We start from the raw sequence: 26,082 nt of genomic DNA, 5'->3' as shown, positions 1-26,082 counted from the left end.
GCTCACAGGCTTTGCGTAATAATAATCTGGCATTTGTCAAAGTCGCTTATCTCAGTGCATTTCCCCATTTACAGCCCATATCTTGACTAGGGCGATCCCCCGTCCATGTCTGCTACGGTTACATACTTTTGTTACCGTGTCACATGCCCGCAACGCTACCAGGCAGCATCCAAAGTCGCAGTGGGAAATGGTCATAATGTTTTTTCTTATCAGTGTTCATTACTGAGGCCACCGGCTTGGCCGCAGTGGTAACACCGGTTCCCGTCAGATCACCGAAGTCAAGCGCTGTCGGGCTGGGCTAGCACTTGGATGGGTGACCATCCGGTCTGCCGAGCGCTGTTGGCAAGTGGGGTGCACTCATACCTTGTGAGGCAAACTGAGGATTGAGAAGGAGCGGCTCCAGGCTCGGAAACTGACATACGGCTGGGAGAGCGGTGTGCTGACCACATGCCCCTCCATATCTGCATCCAGTGACGCCTGTGAGTGAGGATGACACGGCGGCCGGTCGGTGCCGTTGGGCCTTCAGGACTGCTCGGGAGGAGTTTCGTTCAGTTTTTAGTTCATTACTGAGTCTACTCGACTATTAACAATGCCGAGGTAGCCATTTGCTCTCGTAATTGGTTGTAAAGCTCATCTGTCTTCTACACTTTCAGAAGTTATGAAGTAGTGCATGCGCTCTTCTGAATGTTCCTTGCTAATACGTGAAGAAGCAATGAAAAGCAGGCCAACGCAGAGTCTCATTTACCCTGTCATCACAATATCTATCTCCTTAGCCTAATATCCGAGTCATTCTGTACTGTCTCCAACCACAGAGACCTGAATAATCTCAGCTGGTTACCGAAAATACTGCTCAATCTCTGATTTAAGCCTGAGGTTCTAAAGAATATAGCGACCCACGTCGGGTTACGTGGTATGGTTTGCAGATGATGCTCTCATTTACCGTCTTGTAAAGTCATCAGACGATCAAAACCAATTTAAAATGATTTAGACAAGATTTCAATATAGTGTGCAACGTGGCAATTGATTCTAAATAATGAAAAGTGTGAAGTCATCCGTATGAGTAATCCTACTAAAATTAATCCGCTAAATTTCGGTTGCACGGTAAATCGCACAAATCTAAAGGCTGTGAATACGTCGAAATGCTTATGGATTACCATTAAGAATAACTTAAACTGGAACGGTCACTTAGATAATGTTGTGGATAAGGCTAACCAAAGACTACGATTTATTGGCAGGACACTCAGAAAATGGAACAGATCTACTAAAGAGAGAGCCTACACTACGCTTGTCCGTCCTCCTCTAGAGTATTGTTGAGCGGTGTGGGATCCGCATCAGATAGGTTTGATGGAGGACATCAAATAATTTCGAAGAAGGCAGCTCGTTTTGTGTTATCGCGAAACAATGGAGAGGTTGTCACGGATATGATACACGAATTACAGTGCCAGTCATAAAACAAAGGCGTTTTACGGTGTAGCAGGAACTTTTCATGAAATTTCAATCACCAGTTTCTTCCTTAGAGTTTGAAAATATTTCGTCGGTGCCTACGTGCACAGGGAGAAATGACCATCAAAATAAACAAGTGAAATCAGAATTCGCGCGAAAAGATTTAAGTCTTTGTTTTTTACGCGCGCTTTTCGTGAGTGGAACGGTAGGGTAGCAGCTTGAAGGTGTTTCGATAAACCCTCTGACAGGCACTTGATTCTGAATTGCAGAGTAATCATGTATATGTAGATTTTGATTTAGAAAAGAAGATATGCGCCAACCAAAGACAGGGATTTATTGGCAGAACACTTAAAAGTGCAACAGTTCTACCGCCTCCTTACGCTTTTCCGCCCTCTTCTCGAGTACTGCTGAGCAGTGTAGGATCCATATAAGATAGAATTAACGGAAGACACCAAAAAAGTTCAAAAGAAGGACAACTCGTTTTGTACAATAGCGAAATAGGGGTGAAAGTGTCACAGGAATGATACGCGAAATGGGGTGGCTGTGATTTAAACAAAGGCGTTTTTCATTGCGATAGGACTGTCTCATGAAATTTCAATCATCAGCTTCCTCCTCTGAATGCGAAGATATTTTGCTGGCGCCCACATAAACAGGGAGAAATGCTCTTCAGAATGAAATTGGATAAATCAGAGCTGGCACAGAAAACTTTAACGATTTGCGTCTCCCTCTCGCTGTTTGTGAGTGGAACGGTAGACAAATAACTTGAAGGTAATTCAATAAGTGCTCTGCCAGGCACATCAGTGTGATCGCAGAGTAGTCATGTAAATGTAGATGTAGATGTAGATCTACTCTATATTTGACTCCATAGATATGCCCACGATATGAGCGCGCCAGAGATAATACGTAGTTTACAGCTGAGACCACAGAACAGCTGAATAACTGCAGAAGGAGCTAAATATTGTTCAGTGATGTTTTCATAATCACCACCGCTTTGACGTGCTGAATGGACGATGAAAATTTGGAGCAACGCTCCTCGCAGTTGAAAACCCCCGTACGCTGAGGTGGCTACTCCTGTTTTCTCATTGTTTGGCGGAAGGAAAAATTGATTTTCGTGGTTGAATTGTGTGTCGACGGGTCATGTTGCTAGTGTGGCGACTGATCATATGGAGCGCTGTCGTCGCGCTCGTGAGCTGTGGCTACAACACGCCGGAGGAGATTCAGGAGGGGAAGGCGGCCTTGGAAGGAATGCGACGCGAACGGAAACGCGAGGAGTTCGCCACAAACCGGATATTCGGAGGATTCCAGACACACGTGGGGCTGTATCCTTTCGCCGTGTACCTCATCACCAAAGACAAGCAGGGGTATGAAGACTGCTCCGGAAGTCTGGTGGCGCCTGGTTGGGTCCTGACGGCGCGCCACTGCAAGGGCTCAGGCGCCTGGGACGGTGAGCTCGCCTGCATCTGCATGACTACTACACAATTCACACTTACATTCTTGGCAGAGGGTTCATAAAACAAATTTAAAACACTCCCCCTCTCTCTCTCTCTCTCTACCGTTCCACTTGCGAATTTAAAGTGGCAAAATTGAATGGCAAATCTTTCTCTGGGAGCTCCAATTTCTCTCATTATTATTATTAGTACTAATATTTTTCTCTAATGGACTAGTTAATCATCATGTGCCAAATTCAGTTCCTTAATAATAATAATAATAATAGTAACAGTAATAATATTTTCATCTTGAATGCGCCAATTAATGACCATGTGCCAAGTTTATTTCTTTATTTTTTCCCCTTTTATTCCATTACTCTTTAGCCTTTTCACTACTTTTTTTCTTCTTGTTTTCTCAACATTCCAGTCCAGTTTTTTTCCACTGTCTTCTCTTGGAATCCATGTGCATACAATACTTTTTCCCTAAACACATCTCTGTCAGCTGTTTCTTCAGCTTTTAAACAATTTTTTTCCCTTAATACCTTTTTCCTTCATGGAACCAAACATTTGTTGACTTCTTGTTCCAGAGATATCTGAAGCTCGTTTTGATTGATCTACTGTCTTTCATCCAGTATAAATACCCAAAAAGTACCAGTCTCCTTTTCCTTATTACTAATTCTGATGCATTTTCTGTTTCGATAAACTTCATCATTACTACACAATTTATAACCTTACACTGTTTCTCGTGGACGTAACAGCTTCCTCATAATTCGCTCTTCTTGTATGTCTCATTTACCTAAATTATAGTTCCATGATAGACATACTCTTGTATACACAGACATTCTAGTTTCTCTACTGTGTTGTAAAGCCTTATTTCTGTTTCTTTCTTTTTTTAGATAGGCATTTCTTTTTGTAAAAGTGTTATGTTATAGCGTTTGCTCTTCCCATTTTATATATCCTTTCCTCTATACAGATTTCTCCAAATCGTTTTCTTAGATTATTTCACCAAGATATTTAAATTTTTTAACCCATACAATTTGTACAATATCTACTGTCAAACGTTTTTCTGTGGATTTTTAATGTCTGTAAGATATTTATTTCTCTCTACAATAATTCTAAAGCCAGTCCTACTGGCTATTTCTTCCAAGAGATTAAGTTGTGTTACAGCAGATCTCACATTTTCAGAAAATACAGCGAAGTCATCTGCAAAAGTGAGACAGTTTATTCCAGTATTTTTGTTACTTTTCCCAATCTTATTCGTCAAATCTTATATTCATACATTTTCCATTCCAAATTTACACTTTTTTTTTTTTACTAGAACACTTTTAAGAAAATTGGGAATAGCCCATCATCTCCATTCATTTCGAAGGGCTGAGATATTTCTTTCATAAATTTCACATTACGTGCTGTGTCTGTAGGTATTTCACGAATTACACTTACTAATTTAGACTTTACAAAGTATTCTCCAATTACTTTATGTGGGCTCATAGTTTTTACATCAACGAAATCAAAGACCTTTTTGAAATAAGCAAACATTACTACAATATCTGGTGTAAAATTCTCTTTAATTAATTACAGTAGTCCTAAGATGGAGAAATCAATAATAATTGAATGCTACAATATCTTTTGTATTCAGTAATATGTGGCAAAGGATTGATTTTAGATTAATCCTAGATTACTAAAGCTTCATAAAAACTTACAATTGAAGTCGTAATCAATTCGTGGTTCCCAACAATCTGTTATTGTCATTATAGGGCGTAAAACAGGACACTTTCTACTCTTTTGTGTGATGAACCATACGAGATCTTATAATTGCAATTAACTAGTGCATAAACTGCAAATTATGACTTCCTCTAAGTAAAATATGGAGTAGTAAAATTTACTATGGTTTAGTAATAATGTCGTCCCTTCAGTGTTCTATGGTTAAACATTTCTGCCCTTGCTAAATCACCTTCATATTCAAGTAAATGACTGTCCAGTGTTGTTTCTATTCAACTTAGTAAAATATAGGAAAATATTTTATGTGTAGCAGCTCACAAAGAGATTACTCTGTAGCTGTTAACATCTTGGTTATTGCCTCCCCTGTGCAGTGAATGTATGAAGGCTTCGTTCCAGGCCCCTGGAATTTTTTTCTGTTTTCTAGGTTTCCTCAAAAATTAACTTTAGCTCTTTTATAAAATTTTTGGTAGCGATCATTTCAAATGTCCTTCTGTTGTAGAGTCTTCTCTACTAACTTTATTGTTTCTGAAGGCTGTAAATACTTCTTCAATGTCTTTGATATTCAGAGTTAAATCTTCTTCTCGATTTTCATGAATTTTTGACAATTCCAGTTTATGGATTGGTTCTAGACAATTAAGAAGTTGATCAAAATATTTTGCAAATATTTCGCGATTTTCAGTGCTGCGTAAGCCAAGTCTGCTCTTAAATGTCTGATAAAATCAGAGCTATTATTTTTTTAAAGATTTCCTTCATTTCTGTCACTTTCTTCTTTTCAAGTTCGCTTTTAGTTATTCTAATTGCCCTTTCTCTTACCTTTCTTTGCTCTTTATTATTATTATTATTATTACTATTACTCTGATGTTCATTTTTCCATATGTTGGTGTTCGTTAGCAAAATATTTTCGCATGCAGATAAAAAAGTTGGTGAATTACATTTTGTTAGAAGATCTCACTGCAACGAAAAACCGAATCGTTTTAATTATTGCCAATCTAATTCGATTATCGCATCCATGACACTCTCTTCCCTATTTCATGATATACAGAACTAGCTACCCTCCTTTGAACTTTTTCGATGTCTTCCTTCAACCCTGTCCAGTAAGGATTCCATGCTGCGCTGAAATACTCCAGAAGAGAATGCACCACCATAGCGTAGGCACTCTCTTCTGTGTTGCATCTTCTAAGTGCTCTGTGAATAAAACTCAATCTCTGGTTCACCTTCTCCACAACAATTTCTATGTGATGGTTCCAGCGTAAGTTATTCGTAATTGTATCCCTAGGTGTTAAGCTGAATATGCAGCCTTTAGATCTGTGTGATTTATCATGCAAGCGAAATTTAGCGAATTGTTTTTTGTAATCATGTGGATAACTTCACGATTTTCATTATTCAGTATCAACTGCCACTTTTCGCACCATACAGATATCGTGTCTATAATATTTTGTAATTGCTTTAGATTTTCTGATAACTTCACGAGACGGAAAATTACATCATCTGCAAACAATCTAAGAAGGCAGCTCAGATTGCCTCCCAAATAGTTTTGTATGAATTAGGAAAAGCAGAGGATCAATAATACTTCCGTGAGAAACTGCAGATATCGCGTCTGTCTCATTATACACTCCTGGAAATTGAAATAAGAACACCGTGAATTCATTGTCCCAGGAAGGGGAAACTTTATTGACACATTCCTGGGGTCAGATACATCACATGATCACACTGACAGAACCACAGGCACATAGACACAGGCAACAGAGCATGCCCAATGTCGGCACTAGTACAGTGTATATCCACCTTTCGCAGCAATGCAGGCAGCTGTTCTCCCATGGAGACGATCGTAGAGATGCTGGATGTAGTCCTGTGGAACGGCTTGCCATGCCATTTCCACCTGGCGCCTCAGTTGGACCAGCGTTCGTGCTGGACGTGCAGACCGCGTGAGACGACGCTTCATTCAGTCCCAAACATGCTCAATGGGGGACAGATCCGGAGATCTTGCTGGCCAGGGTAGTTGACTTACGCCTTCTAGAGCACGTTGGGTGGCACGGGATACATGCGGACGTGCATTGTCCTGTTGGAACAGCAAGTTCCCTTGCCGGTGTAGGAATGGTAGAACGATGGGTTCGATGACGGTTTGGATGTACCGTGCACTATTCAGTGTCCCCTCGACGATCACCAGTGGTGTACGGCCAGTGTAGGAGATCGCTCCCCACACCATGATGCCGGGTGTTGGCCCTGTGTGCCTCGGTCGTATGCAGTCCTGATTGTGGCGCTCACCTGCACGGCGCCAAACACGCATACGACCATCATTGGCACCAAGGCAGAAGCGACTCTCATCGCTGAAGACGACACGTCTCCATTCGTCCCTCCATTCACGCCTGTCGCGACACCACTGGAGGCGGGCTGCACGATGTTGGGGCGTGAACGGAAGACGGCCTAACGGTGTGCGGGACCGTAGCCCAGCTTCATGGAGACGGTTGCGAATGGTCCTCGCCGATACCCCAGGAGCAACAGTGTCCCTAATTTGCTGGGAAGTGGCGGTGCGGTCCCCTACGGCACTGCGTAGGATCCTACGGTCTTGGCGTGCATCCGTGCGTCGCTGCGGTCCGGTCCCAGGTCGACGGGCACGTGCACCTTCCGCCGACCACTGGCGACAACATCGATGTACTGTGGAGACCTCACGCCCCACGTGTTGAGCAATTCGGCGGTACGTCCTCCCGGCCTCCCGCATGCCCACTATACGCCCTCGCTCAAAGTCCGTCAACTGCACATACGGTTCACGTCCACGCTGTCGCGGCATGCTACCAGTGTTAAAGACTGCGATGGAGCTCCGTATGCCACGGCAAACTGGCTGACACTGACGGCGGCGGTGCACAAATGCTGCGCAGCTAGCGCCATTCGACGGCCAACACCGTGGTTCCTGGTGTGTCCGCTGTGCCGTGCGTGTGATCATTGCTTGTACAGCCCTCTCGCAGTGTCCGGAGCAAGTATGGTGGGTCTGACACACCGGTGTCAATGTGTTCTTTTTTCCATTTCCAGGAGTGTATGACTTCTTGCCAGTTGCTACAAAGTGTCAATTTCTGACAGGAAATCACGAATACAGTTACACGATTGTGGCAGTACTCCATAGACACGTAATTTGATTAGAAGCATTTATAGGGAACACTGTCAAAATCCTACAGGCAATCTAGAAATATACACTGCTGGCCACCGTAAATGCAACACCCTGAAGGAAGCATCCGAATCATGTGAAAATTACGTCATGAGTTTGCAGCGATGAGATATTCAACTGATTAGAATTTCAGCGCAGACGCACATCACGCGCGCCTGTGGCGCCACCTCATAGCGCCATTTAAGGCTTGGCGATTTCGACGAGTGTACGTTCGGTACGTGTGTTTACCTTGTGGTTGTTTCACAAGACGATCAGTTATGCCTCGTAGGCAATAGCGAACATCTTTTGATCAAGTATCCGAGTTCGACAGAGGAAGGATAGTGGCTTACCGAGATTGTGGATTATCATACAGAGAAATCGCTAGTCGTGTTGGACGAAACCAAACAACTGTAATGCGGATATGTGACAGTTGGATGCAGGAGGGTACGACGGACCGACGTGGTCGATCGCATTCACCTCGGTGCACCACTGCATGTGCTGATAGGCAAATTGTGCGCATGGCAGTGACGGATCGCTCAGTGACATCCCGAACCATAGCACAGCACATTGCGTCTGTAACGCATCATCCTGTGTCAGCGCGTACCATTCGACGCCGTTTACAGCAGAGTGGTCTGTCCACGAGACGTCCATTGCGTCGTCTACCATTGACGCAGAACCACAGACGTCTCCGTCGCCAATGGTGTGATGACAGACGGATGTGGACGGCAGAATGGAATGACGTTGTCTTTACGGACGAGGCACGCTTCTGTCTGCAGCACCACGATGATCGGATTCGAGTGTGGAGACACCGTGGAGAGAGGATGCTGGACAGCTGCATTATGCACCACCACACTGGTCTTGCACCGGGTATTATGGTATGGGGCGGTATTGGATATTACTCTCGCACGCCTCTAGTACACATTGCCGGTACTTTAAATAGCCGGCGCTACATATCCGAGGTGCTGGAGCCAGTTGTCCTTCCTTACCTTCAGGGCTCGGCCACAGCCATATTTCAACAGGATAATGCGCGACCACACGTGGCACGCATTGTCCAAAGGTTCTTCGTCAATAATCAGATTGAATTGCTTCCCTGGCCGGCTCGCTCTCCGGATCTTTCGCCGATAGAAAACATGTGGTCCATGGTTGCTCAACGAGTGACCCAGATTACATCCCCAGCTGCCACACCAGATGATCTTTGGCAACGTGTGGAAGCTGCTTGGGCTGCTGTACCCCAGGAACACATCCAACGTCTCTTTGACTCTATGCCGAGACGTGTGGCAGCTGTGATCTCCAACAATGGCGGCTACTCTGGCTACTGATTCTGGCAGGAACCACATGTCACAGACTTCTGTAAACGTAATCATTTGATACTTGGTCAACATGTTATCTACAAAATAAATTTTGTTGTGCTACCTCTTGTCTTTCTTGGTGTTGCATTTACGGTGGCCAGCAGTGTATAACAAGCTTGAAATTTTATATTGGTAGCACTCGTCACTCAGTGTGAATAGAGTCAGTTGCGTTCCACAAGGTCGATGTATTCCGAATACTTTCTGAACTCTTAGAAGTCGGAATGCTTCGGCCGGTAATTATTTGTTTTTAGCTGCAACCAACGTCAGTTAGCTGATGGAACGGTATGAGGAATGCAGCCATTGCTGTCTGCTGCATTTCTGTGTTGTACTTCACTTTCCTTAGTTTGTCGTTGTGAGAAGTGTATAACTTGTTGCAGTTGGAATCTTCAGTAAAAATTTTGGTTAAAGTGCACTTACAGTGTCTTACTTCTGTTGCGTGTTGCTGCTGGCGATTCATTAACATTGGTCATAGCCATCAGGGAAGACCACTGGACGGATGGAACAGAGACTTAAGGAAGACAGCTAGTTTGAATTGGCAACGAGTGGCTCAAAATCAATAGAAATTGAAGACCCTGCTGGCATCCTGTGTTGGACACCAAGTGATGGAATTGGCTTATGATATGTGGGGCAAGGTGGCGTAAAGTGGCTACAATAAGGAAAATTGAATTTTCACCAACTCATAATTTTTAATAGAAGCTTGCCGCTTATGCATTTTGAACGTACATAAGGTATCAAAGCAATTATTTTTAGCGGAAAAGGAAATGCTATGACAACTATATAAACCTTTTTTTTTTTTTTTTTTTTTTTTTGGAAGCTTACATGTTGGCCAGTTTTCCCTACCTACAGGCATTATGTGGCCACTGCCTGTCCACTTTTACATATAGGCAGTGGCGACTTGTGAGCATGCATTCTGGGTGTTCACAAATTTTTAGATTCAGTTTAATATGAGAGTGTGGAATTAATAGCATCTCCTGTATAGATAGTAGTTATGCTTATCAACACTCTTGCACAAATCCAGCCACTGCCAAAAAGAAAAACAGTAATAATAATAATACGCACGGATGATGGAGCAAATACCAGAGGACTGGAAATACGCTCTAATTCAACCCGCTACACAAAAAGGGCGACAAGACAGACACCAACAATTACAGAGAAATTTCCCTGCTCCCAGTCGCTTACAAAATCCTTTCCAAAGCACTTTTAAACAGGATAGAATCCCAAGCAGATCCAGTAATTGGTGAATACCAGGCCGGATTCAGAAAAGGACGATCATGTGAGGAACAGATCTGGTGCTTAAAGACGATGTCACAAATGAGTAACTGAAGAAACACAGTAATTACATTCATAAACTTCAGGAAAGCATACGATTCAGTGGACCGTTAAACCCTGTTTAAAATCATGGAAGAATTTGGGATCGACCGAAAGACACGAAAGATCACAGAACAGACACTTACAGGAACAACATCCAAAGTGAAATTCATGGGCAAAATATCAGAATTCTTCGAAATCAAAACTGGAGTCCGACAGGGAGACGGATTATCCTCATCGCTTTTCAATATTGTTCTAGAAAAGATCATCAGGGAATGGAAATCTCATATAAAGGGCATCCAAATTGGTATAAAAAAAGAGATCCGAATTAAAATCAAGTGCCTTGCTTTCGCTGACGATAGTGCAATCATCACCAATAACAGTACACAAGCGATTCACGCAATGGAGAACTACGTGAAATTTCACAAAAAAACCAAACTACAAATATCTTACGAAAAAACCAAATATATGGAAAGACAGCCAGAAATAAATCCCCTTTAATCACAAACTTGCACAAGTCTGCCATTTTAAATAACTCGGAGAAAATATACAGTCCTCAGGATTAAACCGAATCGCCAATGAACAAAGAATCACCACGCTCCAGAAGGCCTACAGGCTAACATGGACGTATTACAATAAGAAGTGCATTTCGACAGACGCAAAATTAAGGCACTATAGAACAGTGATTCTTCCAGAAGCAATCTGCGCAGCTGAAACAATGGTGGTTGATGGAATTCTGAAAACATCCCCAGGCTGTGGCTAAGCCAAGTCTCCGCAATATCCTTTTTCAGGAGTGCTAGATCTGCAAGGTTCGCAGGAGAGCTTCTGTAATGTTTGGAACGTAGGAGACGAGGTACTGGCAGAAGTACAGGTGTTAAGACGGGACGTGAGTCGTGCTTGGGTGGCTCAGATGGTAGAGCACTTTTCCGCGAAAGGCGAAGGTCCCGAGTTCGAGTCTCGGTCCGGCACACAGTTTTAATCTGCCAGGAAGTTTAATGGTGACTGATGTTCATTAAAAAATTAGCGAAATAGAAAAGCAAGAAAGAAACATTCTCAGGAAAATTTACAGGACAATGAACAAAAACGACATTTGGATGAAGAGACTACACAACGAGTTCTATATAATGACCAACACAGTAACAGACGAAATCAGAAAACGCCAAGTCAAATTTTATACATGTATCTACAGGATGGAAGACTCCAGATCAGCAAGGAAAATTTTCATTATTATAACAAATTGTAAATGCGGCACAGAATAGCTGAAAGAAGTCGAAAGGGATCTGCAGCAGATCAACATAAAAAATCTCGCAGACCGTATTCAGTACAGGAAAGAACATCGCGCTATCCTGGTAAAAAATGGACAGTAGAATGGAAGAAGAAGCATTCGGCAGAGGATGAAGAGGTTTTGGGAAGCAAAGAAGAAAAACACTTAGCCCTAAATCCCCGGCTGGTCCTAAATGATCAATTGCAAGTAGGCACATCACCACTCTTAAACTTTACACAATAAAGTAGACCTGCTACTAACCACAAAGTGTCCCAATAGTAAACAAATTCACACCCAAATGTAATGTAATATCCCTTATGTGTTTACATTCCTAACAGTAACTCAACTGTAACAATGTAATATTTGGTATATATTAATGCACAATTTTCTAATAACAAAATGTAACCGCCAAAGAAAACATGCTGTTGTACAACCAACAATTAAAGTCCAGTGCAACTATTCACAACAAATACCAAAAAATTGTAAATTTGTAATAATGTGTATTCTAAATTGTTGTGTACATAGTTCCACGTAGCCAGGGCGTACACAACTTTCCCACTAGAGTGCGCCCCGCTAAGCACAACAGCGCAGGCGCAGCGCTCGTCCGTCTCCGCACTACGAGATGGCGCTGCCATAAAGACGGACCAAATTCTGCTTCCGCCGATCCGCTTATTAATATGTAACGCAGCCAATGAGATTGCTGCTAAAGTAGAACCTTTCCTCCTCGCGGATCACACTAGCGCAGTGATACAAGAACGCGCGAGGTATTATAACGAGTGTACAGACCTCTGATCAGTCAGTCTGCATTAGTCTGTAGTCAAGTTTCAGTCTGCGCCTAATAAGATTATCATATTCCTGTACATAGCCATGAAGAGAAATGTATAGACACTTTGTCAAGTAACAGAGATATGTGAGAATAACATTAACGTACCAAGACCAAAGGAACTTCAGATTGTCAATCGTAAATAGCATCCAGAACCAAGTTAAGTTATTTTTATGCTTGTTATTATTTTAATAAATGTTTGTAAAAATTAATCAAGTTCTGTTTAAAGTTGGTCACCGTCAATCTGCTACTCTAAGCGTGCAAGTGGCATTTCTATCGTCTGACCTAATGGCAGAAGATAAACACGCCAGGATAAGACCACGAGACATATTGCTGACACTCGCCTACTTCGCTAGAGCGACAAGTCAAATAATCTGATGGTGTGTGTACCGAAGGTCTTACAGTACGCACACTACATAAATAATTCTAATTGTTGCCATACATGGCACTGACAAACCATAAAATGTGATTTTTTATGTTAAAGAACAGTTTTACAGAACAAAAAGTTAAAAGACCCGTTTGACAATTCCAAAGACAATACCACAGCTAAAGATCGTATGTAAGTGCGTTGTATCTGGGTCCAGAATGTTTGGTTCGTAAGTACACGAGCTCCTTGTAAACAATAGCCAGTAGTTATCTGAAGATTGCCTAATAAACCGAAAACTAGTTCATACAAATAAAAATCAGTAGAACAAAAAACCGCCTAAGTGTTATTCAACCCTCAAAGAAGAAAAAAGCCCGGAGATGAAATTATGAATTCAAGTTCAATCACTCTCCTAAAGGGGAACAATCGTTATAATAATAATAATACGCATAACTTGTCTGAAAAAAGAAAGAATTGTTAATGGATGCTGGCCGAAGTGGCCGTGCGGTTCTAGGCGCTGCAGTCTGGACCGCGAGACCGCTACGGTCGCAGGTTCGAATCCTGCCTCGAGCATGGATGTGTGTAATGTCCTTAGGTTAGTTAGGTTTAACTAGTTCTATGTTATAGGGGACTGATGACCTCAGAAGTTAAGTCGCATAGTTCTAGGGGACTAAAGACGAAACAGCGTGTAAGCTTTCTTTACTCTTCATATCGCATTTTTGTGCAAGTGGAAGTTTTCGTGCTTTTTATTTTTTTGGACAAATGTACAAGATTCCTAACACATTTATTAAGTAATGAATTAACTTGCAGGCTGAAAATCAGACGTTCTTATGTTGCACACACACACAACAACTTACGCTTATTATATACTTATTTGTTCGCTAGAGGTCACGCTTATTTGATTTGAGCACTTTCTCCGCCAATAGATCTGGTCTGAGAGGCCCTAATTCCTTTGTGGCTACCTCTTCCTAGCAATTTTCTTTTCTGTTAACACTTAAAACAGATTCAACAGAGTTCATGTTGACACTAAACAACCAACTCCAAACACAAACTGCACTTTACGAAAATGATTAAATTCATGTACTTCTGTCTACGAAAATGATCACTTGACTAGAACCGAAATGAAGCGTTGAGAACTATAGGGGCCAAAAGCACGCCATCGTGTAACTGAACATCAAAGAAACCAGTGAGAGTGCTTTTCATGAATGTTAATTTATATAACATGGGCCTACAGCACAGAAAAACCTGACCCACCGTAAGATCAACAGAAGCATAAATAAATGCCACAGTCTCACAACTGACGATGACGCACTTTATGGTTTCCGGCGCCTCAAATTGATTACTTTATCATAAAATCCAAAACTTAGTTTGATATATTTGATTCATAATCACACATAAAAGGTTTTTCTGTCAGTATGACTATAACATGTATTCATGCCAGATCTAATTTTACTATATAGTGATTGCATTGGCGTAACTGCGGAGTGTGCTACCGCCTAGCAGGATTTATTCGAAGTGAACAGGGATAAAATTTGTGGTGTCACCGCCAGACACCACACTTGCTAGGTGGTAGCCTTTAAATCGGCCGCGGTCCGTTAGTATACGTCGGACCCGCGTGTCGCCACTATCAGTGATTGCAGACCGAGCGCCGCCACACGGCAGGTCTAGAGAGACTTCCTAGCACTCGCCCCAGTTGTACAACCGACTTTGCTAGCGATGGTTCACTGACAAAATACGCTCTCATTTGCCGAGACAATAGTTAGCATAGCCTTCAGCTACGTCATTTGCTACGACCTAGCAAGACGCCAGTACCAGTTACTATTGATACTGTGAATCATGTAACGTCAAGAGCGACGTTCACCATTAATGGATTAAAGTTAAGTATTCCACCAGCTACGTCCGTTTTTCTAAATTCTAATTTCCTTGTGCTGTTCCAGACCTCACGCCAGCCTGCGTGAGCTAAAACGCGTGCCTATCGGCTTCCTCTTGTAACCTGGTGTTGGCTCTCCTGCCAACCCACAATAAAGTTCATCCTTTACACCTCTTGCAAACTTGATCCCCCTCACCCGCTTGTCTCTCCTATCCTTTCTCACTCCCGTCCACTGCCGCACCTGTACTCCCACATCCCACCCACGCTCCAGCTCTCCACTCTCCATACCCTTGCCCAAGGTGGCTCCCGCCAACTCCCCCTCCCTGATGATGCCCTCATCCCCTCCATCTACCCCTCCTACCAACTTTGATCCTCCCCTTCCTCCACCTGTGTTGTTCCTCCAGGGCACCCTCTCTCCCTTCTCTCTTTCCTCCCTCCCTTCCTCCCTCCCTCCCCTCCTCCTGGGCTTCCACAACCCCCCTACCCTCTCCCCTCCCCCTCCCTTCACCTCTCCCTCAGGCATCAATACCCTCCCCCTCTCGTTCCGAACCGCACCTCTTTCCTTTGTCAGGTCCCTGGCTTTGTGTGTGAACAGTGCATCTTTGTGCGCCAGAGACCGTTGCCAGTGCTCGTGTGTGTCTTCGCGTCAGTGCTTCAGTGTCTCTACATTTGTGCTCCTCCGTTCACGTGTGTAAACTTGTTCTTCCCCGTTGTGTTTAGTGGTGAACGTTTTTTATTCAAACAGTGCGCCCGTGAACAGCTTTGTTTATTTTACTATGCCTGTCTCCCGTTTTTGTCCACCATGTTTGTTTGTTTTTCAGTCTTTCTGTTTCCTGTATGTGGGCGAAGAGCAGCATACATAGACTGCTGGTGGCCTACCTTTATTGTAAAGGTATAAAAATAACAATACAGAAAAAAAGGACAAAATTCTCTTGCAGTGTGCTGCCACCTGGTGACATTGACCCAAACTTGTAGTTGAGTGGTAAGGGCTAGCTGTGCACATCGTGACCTGTGCACATTGTTTATTAAATCTTACTCATTTGGCCTGTAAAGCAATCACATCACACCAGTAGTAAAAGTTCCTTAAACTGTGCACAACTGAAGGTGTGCTCATGATGCTGTAGCCAAGTTTCACGGAACCTAGAGGAGTAGCAACGTGGCATAGCGTGGTGGATTTAGTGCCGTGCATTTCAGATTACTGCATCTGCTCTACATTTAACAGCATTCAAATAAAAATAACCTATATCTCCGAAAGGTATTCTTGTGATCTTACGCAACAGCCGCCACTGCATGTAGGTTATTAGGTTGAAAACGATGAGGTCTTTTGTTTCACTCTAGCAACTGGAATATTAACCTTCTTAGGTTATTCCCAGTAAATTAGCCGGCCGAAGTGGCCGTGCGGTTAAAGGCGCTGCAGTCTGGAACCGCAAGACCGCTACGGTTGCAGGTTCGAATCCTGCCTCGGGCATGGATGTTTGTGATGTCCTTAGGTTAGTTAGGTTTAACTAGTTCTAAGTTCTAGGGGACTAATGACCTCAGCAGTTGAGTCCCATAGTGCTCAGAGCCATTTTTGAACCCAGTAAATTCACAAAATCATTGCTCCATCTCAGAAATATAATTAAGGGTTTCTTGCTCTTGTTCTTTATTTCACACTCCTTAACCTTCTCATGATTTTTTCACCAACTACCACACCTTTATCTTTTCCTTTAATCACCATTTTCTGTTTGTTACGTGGAACATTATGTTGCTTTCCTGCTGTGAAATAGGTCAGCATATTATTCTTATCCCCCTCAATTGCATTACTCACTTCTGAACATATCATATTTTAAAGGCATCTTGACGCCATAGCATCCAAAACAATAACTAGCAGCTGCAGTTGACCATTTTGAATAGGATTTTTATACTATGCAAAATGAAATAAAGATAGTTTTGAAGTACAATTACACTACTGGCCATTAAAATTGCTACACCACGAAGATGACGTGCTACAGACGCGGAATTTAAGCGACAGGAAGAAGATGCTGTGATATGCAAATGATTAGCTTTTCAGGCATTCACAGAAGGTTGCCGCCGTTGGCGACACCTACGACGTGCTAACATGAGGAAAGTTTCCAACCGATTTCTCATACACAAACAGCAGTTGACCGGCGTTGCCTGGTCAACGTTGTTGTGATGCCTCGTGTAAGGAGGAGAAATGCGTACCATCACGTTTCCGACTTTGATAAAGGTCGGATTGTAGGCTGTCGCGATTGCGGTTTATCGTATCGCGACATTGCTGCTCGCGTTGGTCGAGGTACAATGACTATTAGCAGAATATAGAATCGGTGGGTTCAGGAGGGTAATACGGAACGCCGTGCTGGATCCCAACGGCCTCGTATCACTAGCAGTCGAGATGACAGGCATCTTAACCGCATAGCTGTAACGGATCGTGGAGCCACGTCTGGATCCCTGAGTCAACAGATAGGGACGTTTGCAAGACAACAACCATCTATACGAACAGTTCGACGACGTTTGCAGCAGCATGGACTATCAGCTCGAAGACCATGGCTGCGGTTACCCATGACACTGCATCACAGACAGGAGTGCCTGCGATGGTGTACTCAACGACGAACCTGGGTGCACGAATGGCAAAACGTCATTTTTTCGGATGAATCCAGGTTCTGTTTACAGCATCATCGTGTTTGGCGACATCGCGGTGAACGCACATTGGAGGCGTGTATTCGTCATCGCCATACTGGCGTATCACCCGCCGTGATGGTATGGTGTGCCATTGATCTACGTCTTGGTCACCTCTTGTTCGCATTGACGGCACTTTAAACAGTGAACAATAAATTACAGATGTGTTACGACCCGTGGCTCTACCCTTCATTCGATCCCTGCAAAACCCTACATTTCAGCAGGATAATGCACGACCGCATGTTGCAGGTCCTTTACCGGTCTTTCTGGATACAGAAAATGTTCGACTTCTCCCCTGGCCAGCACATTCTCCAGATCTCTCACCAACTGAAAACGTCTGGTCAATGGTGGCTGAACAACTGGCTTGTCACAATACGCCAGTCACTACTCTTGAAGAACTGTGGTATCGTGTTGAAGCTGCATGGGCAGCTGTACCTGTACACGCCATCCAAGCTCTGTTTGACTCAATGCCGAGGCGTATCAAGGCCGCTATTACGGCCAGAGGTGGTTGTACTGGGTAGTGATTTCTCAGGATCTATGCACCCAAATTACGTGAAAATGTAATCACATGTCAGTTCTAGTATAATACACTTATCCAATCAATACCCGTTTATCATCTGCATTTCTTCTTGGTACAACAATTTTAATGGCCAGTAGTGTAATTCACACATTCCAATTCGTTACAAAGGGATAGAATAATGGTGATAGTGGTGGTGGTTGTGGTTAGTGTTTAATGTCCCATCGACAACGAGGTCGTTAGAGACGGAGCACAAGCTTGGGTTAGGGAAGGATTGGGAAGGAAATCGGCCGTGCCCTTTCAAAGGAACCATCCCGGCATTTGCCTGAAACGATTTAGGGAAATCACGGAAAACTTAAATCAGGATGGCTGGAGATGGGATTGAACCGTCGTCCTCCCGAATGCGAGTCCAGTGTGCTAACCACTGCGCCACCTCGCTCGGTGATAGCTTAGTATGTGAGGCATTCAATAAGTAACGCAAAAAAATTTTTTCTCAGCCGGTTTCTGGTGAAAACATGCGAAATTTCTTATAGGACATTATGGAATATTCCTGCTTCAGCGCCTGTGGAATTTCGTGAAATTCCGGCGGTGCTATATGTAGCCTTCTAAGTGGCGTCTGTAACAGAGGTGCTTTCGAAGGAGAGAGCTGACACTCAGTTTCTTTCTTCGGAAATCCAGAGCCTCGCTGATATTTACAGGTGATTGCAGAATGTCTACAGAGACATAGCAGTGAACAAAAGAATGGTGAGTCATCAAAGGAGGCGTCTATCATCATCGCAAGAATGTCGCACAAATCTGATTTCCCACGTGCCGGCTGGCTGTAGCTGGAACGTGAGGACACTCTCATTCGACCACCTCACTGCACAACTGGGAAGTCAGTTCCGGCGAGATTGTGCACCAGCGCTCTCACCTGATGATGGCGGCCAGTTGGACCGCGGAAATATTGTGTCTTGAAGACGTCATGATCCGGCTGCATACCCGAGAAGAATATTATAAACGTAACTGCTCTGCCAAATAAGGCTTGCAACATTATTGTTATACGTCAGTTAGTCCCGCACCTCGGGCTTCCCAGAGTAGGTCAACAGTATTTGGCACTTTCGCTCTCATTCTAACCCTTGTGAGCCTTCTGTTGTTGCTGTTCTCAGGGCTGGTATCAAGCAGGCTTCATACGCTGGTACGTGCCTGTTGGTTACAAAGTTCTACGGTGGCAACCTACTACATCGTCTAGACGACATACGAAGTTACATGGTAATTCCTTGAAGAGTAACTAGCGCCCTGGGACCGCGTCTGGGGGCGTCTGCATTTTCCCAAGGCTCTCCCCTTACGGTTTACTTCATGTAACAATATCTCTCTTACTTTCGTCTGCCCTCAGCATCGTCTCTGCTTCCTCGCCTTGGAACGCCTGTCCTCCTTTCTCACAGCTTCAAGATAACACTAAAGTAGCAAGCAATAATATATATATTACATGACATAAGGTCGGGGGAGCGATGTGCTGACCACATGCCCCTCCAAATCCGCATCCAGTGACGCCTGTGGGCTGAGGATGATACGGCGGCCGGTCGGTACCTTTGGGCCTTCATGGCCTCTTCGGGAGGGGGGGGGGAGCGTTATATGTTATACGCCGGAGCCCTTGCTAGAGGGTTTACTATGTAGTTTAGTACAGTTGTACAGGGTTATTACAAATGGTTGAAGTGATTTCACAGCTCTACAATAACTTTATTATTTGAGATATTTTCACAATGCTTTGCACACATATACAAAAACTCAAAAAGTTCTTTTAGGCATTCACAAATGTTCGATATGTGCCCCTTTAAGTGATTCGGCAGACATCAAGCCGATAATAAAGTTCCTCCCACACTCGGCGCAGCATGTCCCCACAATGAGTTCGAAAGCATCGTTGTTGCGAGCTCGCAGTTCTGGCACGTTTCTTGGTAGAGGAGGTTTAAACATTGACTCTTTCACATAACCCCACAGAAAGAAATCGCATGGGGTTAAGTCGGGAGAGCGTGGAGGCCATGACATGAATTGCTGATCATGATCTCCACCACGACCGATCCATCAGTTTTCCAATCTCCTGTTTAAGAATTGCCGAACATCATGATGGAAGTACGGTGGAGCACCATCCTGTTGAAGGTGAAGTCGGCGCTGTCTGTCTCCAGTTGTGGCATGAGCCAATTTTCCAGCATGTCCAGATACACGTGTCCTGTAACGTTTTTTTCGCAGAAGAAAAAGGGGCCGTAAACTTTAAACCGTGAGATTGCACAGAACACGTTAACTTTTGGTGAATTGCGAATTTGCCGCACGAATGCGTGAGGATTCTCTACCGGCCAGATTCGCACATTGTGTCTGTTCACTTCACCATTAAGAAAAAATGTTGCTTCATCACTGAAAACAAGTTTCGCACTGAACGCATCCTCTTCCATGAGCTGTTGCAACCGCGCCGAAAATTAAAAGCGTTTGATTTTGTCATCGGATGTCAGGGCTTGTAGCAATTGTAAACGGTAAGGCTTCTGCTTTAGCCTTTTCCGTAAGATTTTCCAAACGGTCGGCTGTGGTACGTTTAGCTCCCTGCTTGCTTTATTCGTCGACTTCCGCGGGCTACGCGTGAAACTTGCCCGCACGCGTTCAACCGTTTCTTCGCTCACTGCAGGCCGACCCGTTGATTTCCCCTTACAGAGGCATCCAGAAGCTTTAAACTGCGCATACCATCGCCGAATGGAGTTAGCAGTTGGTGGATCTTTGTTGAACTTCGTCCTGAAGTGTCGTTGCACTGCTATGACTGACTGATGTGAGTGCATTTCAAGGACGACATACGCTTTCTCGGCTCCTGTCGCCATTTTGTCTCACTGCGCTCTCGAGCGCTCTGGCGGCAGAAACCTGAAGTGCGGCTTCAGCCGAACAATACTTTATGAGTTTTTCTACGTATCTGTAGTGTGTCGTGACCATATGTCAATGAATGGAGTTACAGTGAATTTATGAAATCGCTTCAATCATTTGTAATAGCTCTGTAGATGGTCGCTTGTAGTATATCGCGACAATTCCGTGATGATTGTAAACCATGTAGCCCAGATTACAGGAGGGGGCATTGCACGCACCCATGTGGGGGAGGTAGACCCTTGACTCATACTACCTGCCCGCAGCTATCGTTTTCGCTGGTGACGTCGACTTCTCGACCGACAGAGTCTTCACCAAGATCAACGTCCAGATCCGCGTCGCGGCGACGGTCAGCTACTACAAGCCGCCCACCCCAGACAGACTGGACCACGACATCATGCTGCTGCACATGTACCGCGCCTTCGAAATGATCTCCGGCTTCGTCGGCATCATACCCATCACGGAAATGAGACAGTGAGTATGTCAGACTGGTACGACACTTCATTCTCGAGTCCTTCTCGTTACGTCTAGCTCATTACCACCGTTTTTTACTTCTAACCCACCTATCTGCATTCTTCCAGCACTATCGAAGGCCGTAGAATACAACGGGTGTTAGGTGTATACATGTAGATATTTCTAATGATGACTGCGGCTGTGTGCTGAACAACATTACGAGGTTAATCCAAAAATTAAGGTCTCTTATTTTTTATAAGTACATAGACCTGTTTATTTCTACAATGGTTTACATCAGTTTACAGCTTGAACATTTAGCTATTTTTCGACATAATCACCATTTCTGGCGATGCATTTTTGTAGACGATGTGGCAGTTTTTGTAAAATGGTTCAAATGGCTCTGAGCACTATGGGACTTAACATCTGTGGTCATCAGTCCCCTAGAACTTAGAACTACTTAAACCTAACTAACCTAAGGACATCACACACATCCATGCCCGAGGCAGGATTCGAACCTGCGACCGTAGCAGTTGCGCGGCTCCGGACTGAGCGCCTAGAACCGCGAGACCACCGTGGCCGGCGGCAGTTTTTGTACGCCCATGTCATACCAACTCCCCGCCATGCTGCGAAGAAAGATGCCGTCACTGCCGTGATTGATGCTTGGTCTCAGCTGCGAAGTGGTATGCACAGGTTTCGTCACCCGTGACAATTCAGTCCAGAAAGTTGTTCTGTTCGCCGGCCGGGTTGGTCGAGTGGTTCTAGTCGCTACAGTCTGGAACCGCGCGACCTCTACGGTCGCAGGTTCGAATCCTGCCTCGGGCATGGATGTGTGCGATATCCTTAGGTTAGTTAGGTTTAAGTAGTTCTAAGTTCTAGAGGACTGATGACCTCAGAAGTTAAGTCCCATAGTGCTCAGAGCCATTTGGACCATTTGTTATGTTCGGTTGCAAGGCGGTGAAGAAATGCCGTGGGAAGCATCAACTCGTTGCCGCATGTGGTCCTCAGTTAGCATGCGTGCCACCCATTCCTTCCGGTAGTTCAATGTTCCCCTTAAAATTCTCTGAGCGGTGCTTCGGGAAACCTCAGGAACCAACGTGCAGAGATCATCCAGGGTGATCCGCCGATCTCCACGCATACTTTGGTCAACCTTCAACACTGTCTCCTCAGAAATTAACGGTCTCCCGCTCCTTTGTTCGTCGTGAATTTCGGTCCGACCAGCTGCAAACTCTCTACACCACTTACTAACGTTTTTGACATCCATGCACGACTCACCATACACTTCCGTCAATTGGCGATGGATTTCAGTTGACGCAGTGCCCTTTACGTTCAAAACCGAATAAATGCGCGCAATTCGCACTTAGCGGTAACATCTAACAGGAGCTCCAATCTCATCGGCTGCCAAGCCCGCATGAAACACTCTTCATAACAGTGTGACCAACTGTCACACAACCAGAGCTCTGTACTTATAAAAAAAAATAGGAGACCTTATTTTGCGATTACCCTCATACATTAGTATTTACTGCATTTGCAGGCTAATGATTATAACTACTATAAGTAGCATGTTTTTAGTACCTCCAAGTACATAAGGACCACGTAAAGCAGGGGCGGGCAGGAATCCTGCACGTGTGCGGTGCACTTGCACGCGTGCAGTTAACAGGTGTTCCGCGTGCACACAGGGGCAAGCTGGCCACCCGCTTATCTCCCATCCCCACCATACCTTCTGTCCGCTCCTTCCTCTGTAATGCGTTTTGTTTCCTAGCTTGCTTTATTGAGTCAATGAATAAGGTTAGTAGGAGTGCTTGAAGGAAATCATGGTTTGAAAGAGTACCTATTACCTACGATACGTTTCATTTAATTCTCACAGGTGGAGTTTACAATACGTTTAATATCTGGATCAAAATTTCTACATACAGACAAACACAAACAGTTACGTAAATTTTCATCACTGATGTTTGCTCTTAACCGAGACTTATTAATTCAGCAAACGGTTTTCCAGCTCTCGCTATATGAAGCGCAGTCTTATAACTTGCACATACCGCTGGGCTATTATTGTTGTCGTCCTGAAAACTTGAAAACAGTTAGATGAGAGACATGACGAGGGAAAGTCGCAGATCTCTCGTGACAACAGCAACTACGACAAATTCAAATGGCTCTGAGCACTATGGGACTTAACTGCTGTGGTCATCAGTCCCCTAGAACTTAGAACTACTTAAACCTAACTAACCTAAGGGCATCACACACATCCATACCCGAGGCAGGATTCGAACCTGCGACCGTAGCGGTCGCGCGGTTCCAGACTGTAGTGCCTAGAACCGCTCGGCCACTCCGGCCGGCCAACTACGACAGATTCATCTGGTATCGTCAGATCGCTCTTCTTAAGCTCAGTCAGTTCCCCATCCGCTCAGAATCCGACAATAAATTGTACTCGTCCTTGTGAAATTTATTATAATGGCCTTCAATACTAAACTTCCGTTGACCAGCGAGAATACTGCCACATATTAAACATTTCGAATTTTCACGTTTTTGCACAAAGAAAAAATGATTCTCCCATTACTTTTTAAAAGATAGCAAATCTCCACTTCTCCGTTTCTCGAAATACAACGTTCACTACATAGTGCTCGCTCCGCATCAACGTCCGGAGCTTAGCCTGGCACTACACTGCGGCAACCTGCCGGCTGTCACCACTGCTCCGTTCGACGATTGCACGCGAGCAGCACACGTGCAGCGCTATGCGCTCATGAGCCGCGTGCAACGTTTGTCCGCCCATGACGTAAACCATCAATGTTTTTTTTTTCCCCTGAGCATCAGGTCAGATGTTGAAGTGTAGGCACATGAATGCATAATGGTTAGTCTATACTGACAGGTGTAGTTCACTTTGTGCTGTTATTACTAACATGCAGAAAACATCAGGTAGTAACAGGTAGGCGCTTCAGTCCGGAACCGCGCTGCTGACACGGTCGCAGGTTCGAATCCTGCCTCGGGCATGGAGGTGTGTGATGTCCTTAGGCTAGTTAGGTTTAAGTAGTTCTAAGTATAGTGGACTGATGACCTCAGATGTTGAGTCCCATAGTGCTCAGAGCCATTTATACCATTTTTTTTTTTTTGCTTGTGGGGAGACTTTCGGACACACGCAAGAAAACAACAAACGGACTGAAGTGAGTAAATATTAAGGTACCAATGATCACAGTATCCGTACCTATACCCCTAACTTCCTGTGTAGTCCATGACTAGCTAGGCAACTACTTGACAACACACATGCTAGACCAGTGGTTCTAGACCAATCTTTCTCAGGCCGCAACCTCTGAGTGCAATCCGCTATTAGCTAGTACACCCCCCGCCCCCAGGTACTTGATCCCACCATCAACAACTTTAGCTGCTAACTTTCAAATGAACATATTTCTTGCAAAACTTATTTTTATTATAATGAAAGACAAATTATATCTAGTTTTTGTACATGTTTTATTAAACCATGAAATACTGAGTCAATGAAAGAATTAGTATTGATTATTTCTAAAAACCTTTCTTATATAATGACGGAGCAATTCATAGTGCACCGCAAGTGTTACCTACAACTCCTCCTCAGGAAAGGAAGATAACTATCTACATTTAGGGTAGACACTTGTTACTCTCTTTCAAATTCTAAAGGTGGCAGGGGTAAAATACAGGGAGCGAAAGGCTATTTACAATTTGTACAGAAACCAGATGGCAGTTATAAGAGTCGAGGGATATGAAAGGGAAGCAGTGGTTGGGAAGGGAGTGAGACAGGGTTGTAGCCTCTCCCCGATGTTATTCAATCTCTATATTGAGCAAGCAGTAAAGGAAACAAAAGAAAAATTCGGAGTAGGTCTTAAAATCCATGGAGGTTTGCCGATGACATTGTAATTCTGTCAGAGACAGCAAAGGACTTGGAAGAGCAGTTGAATGGAACGGACAGTGTCTTGAAAGGAGGATATAAGATGAACATCAACAAAAGCAAAACGAGGATAGCCGGCCGCGGTGGTCTAGCGGTTCTAGCCGCTCAGTCCGGAACCGCGCACCCGCTACGGTCCCAGGTTCGAATCCTGCCTCGGGCATGGATGTGTGTGATGTCCTTAGGTTAGTTAGGTTTAAGTAGTTCTAAGTTCTAGGGGACTGATGACCACAGATGTTAAGTCCCATAGTGCTCAGAGCCATTTGAACCATTTGAAAACGAGGATAATGGAATGAAGTCGAATTAAGTCGGGTGATGCTGAGGGAATTAGATTAGGAAATGAGACACTTAAAGTAGTTAAGGAGTTTTGCTATTTGGGGAGCAAAATAACTGATGATGGTCGAAGTAGAGAGGATATAAAATGTAGACTGGAAATGGCAAGGAAAGCGTTTCTGAAGAAGAGAAATTTGTTAACATCGAGTATAGATTTAAGTGTCAGGAAGTCATTTCTGAAAGTATTTGTATGGAGTGTAGTAATGTATGTAAGTGAAACATGGACGATAAATAGTTTGGACAAGAAGAGAATAGAAGCTTTCGAAATGTGGTGCTACAGAAGAATGCTGAAGATTAGATGGGTAGACCACATAACTAATGAGGAAGTATTGAATAGGATTGGGGAGAAGAGAAGTTTGTGGCACAACTTGACCAGAAGAAGGGTTCGGTTGGTAGGACATGTTCTGAGGCATCAAGGGATCACCAATTTAGTATTGGAGGGCAGCGTGGAGGGTAAAAATCGTAGAGGGAGACCAAGAGATGAATACACTAAGCAGATTCAGAAGGATGTAGGTTGCAGTACGTACTGGGAAGTGAAGAAGCTTGCACAGGATAGAGTAGCATGGAGAGCTGCATCAAACTAGTCTCAGGACTGAAGACCACAACAACAACA

At 44.1% G+C, this 26,082-nt stretch overlaps 1 protein-coding gene and 1 pseudogene across 1 annotated transcript in view; both read left to right on the top strand.

Moving 5' to 3' along the window:
• Positions 1 to 227: 227 nt before the first annotated feature.
• Positions 228 to 345, top strand: LOC126211036 (5S ribosomal RNA; annotated as a pseudogene).
• Positions 346 to 2,580: 2,235 nt separating this feature from the next.
• Positions 2,581 to 26,082, top strand: part of LOC126209857 (serine protease ami-like) — a 70,890-nt gene continuing 47,388 nt past the window's right edge. The window contains exons 1-2 of the mRNA XM_049938984.1: positions 2,581 to 2,887; positions 21,040 to 21,247. Of these exons, the coding sequence (XP_049794941.1) occupies positions 2,581 to 2,887; positions 21,040 to 21,247 (515 nt within the window). The remainder of the gene's footprint in view (positions 2,888 to 21,039; positions 21,248 to 26,082) is intronic.

The sequence above is a fragment of the Schistocerca nitens genome, chromosome 10, assembly GCF_023898315.1.
Source record: "Schistocerca nitens isolate TAMUIC-IGC-003100 chromosome 10, iqSchNite1.1, whole genome shotgun sequence".
Lineage (NCBI taxonomy): Eukaryota > Metazoa > Arthropoda > Insecta > Orthoptera > Acrididae > Schistocerca > Schistocerca nitens.
The sequence above is the reverse complement of the archived record's forward strand: the minus strand, read 5'-3'. Positions and strand labels throughout refer to the sequence as shown.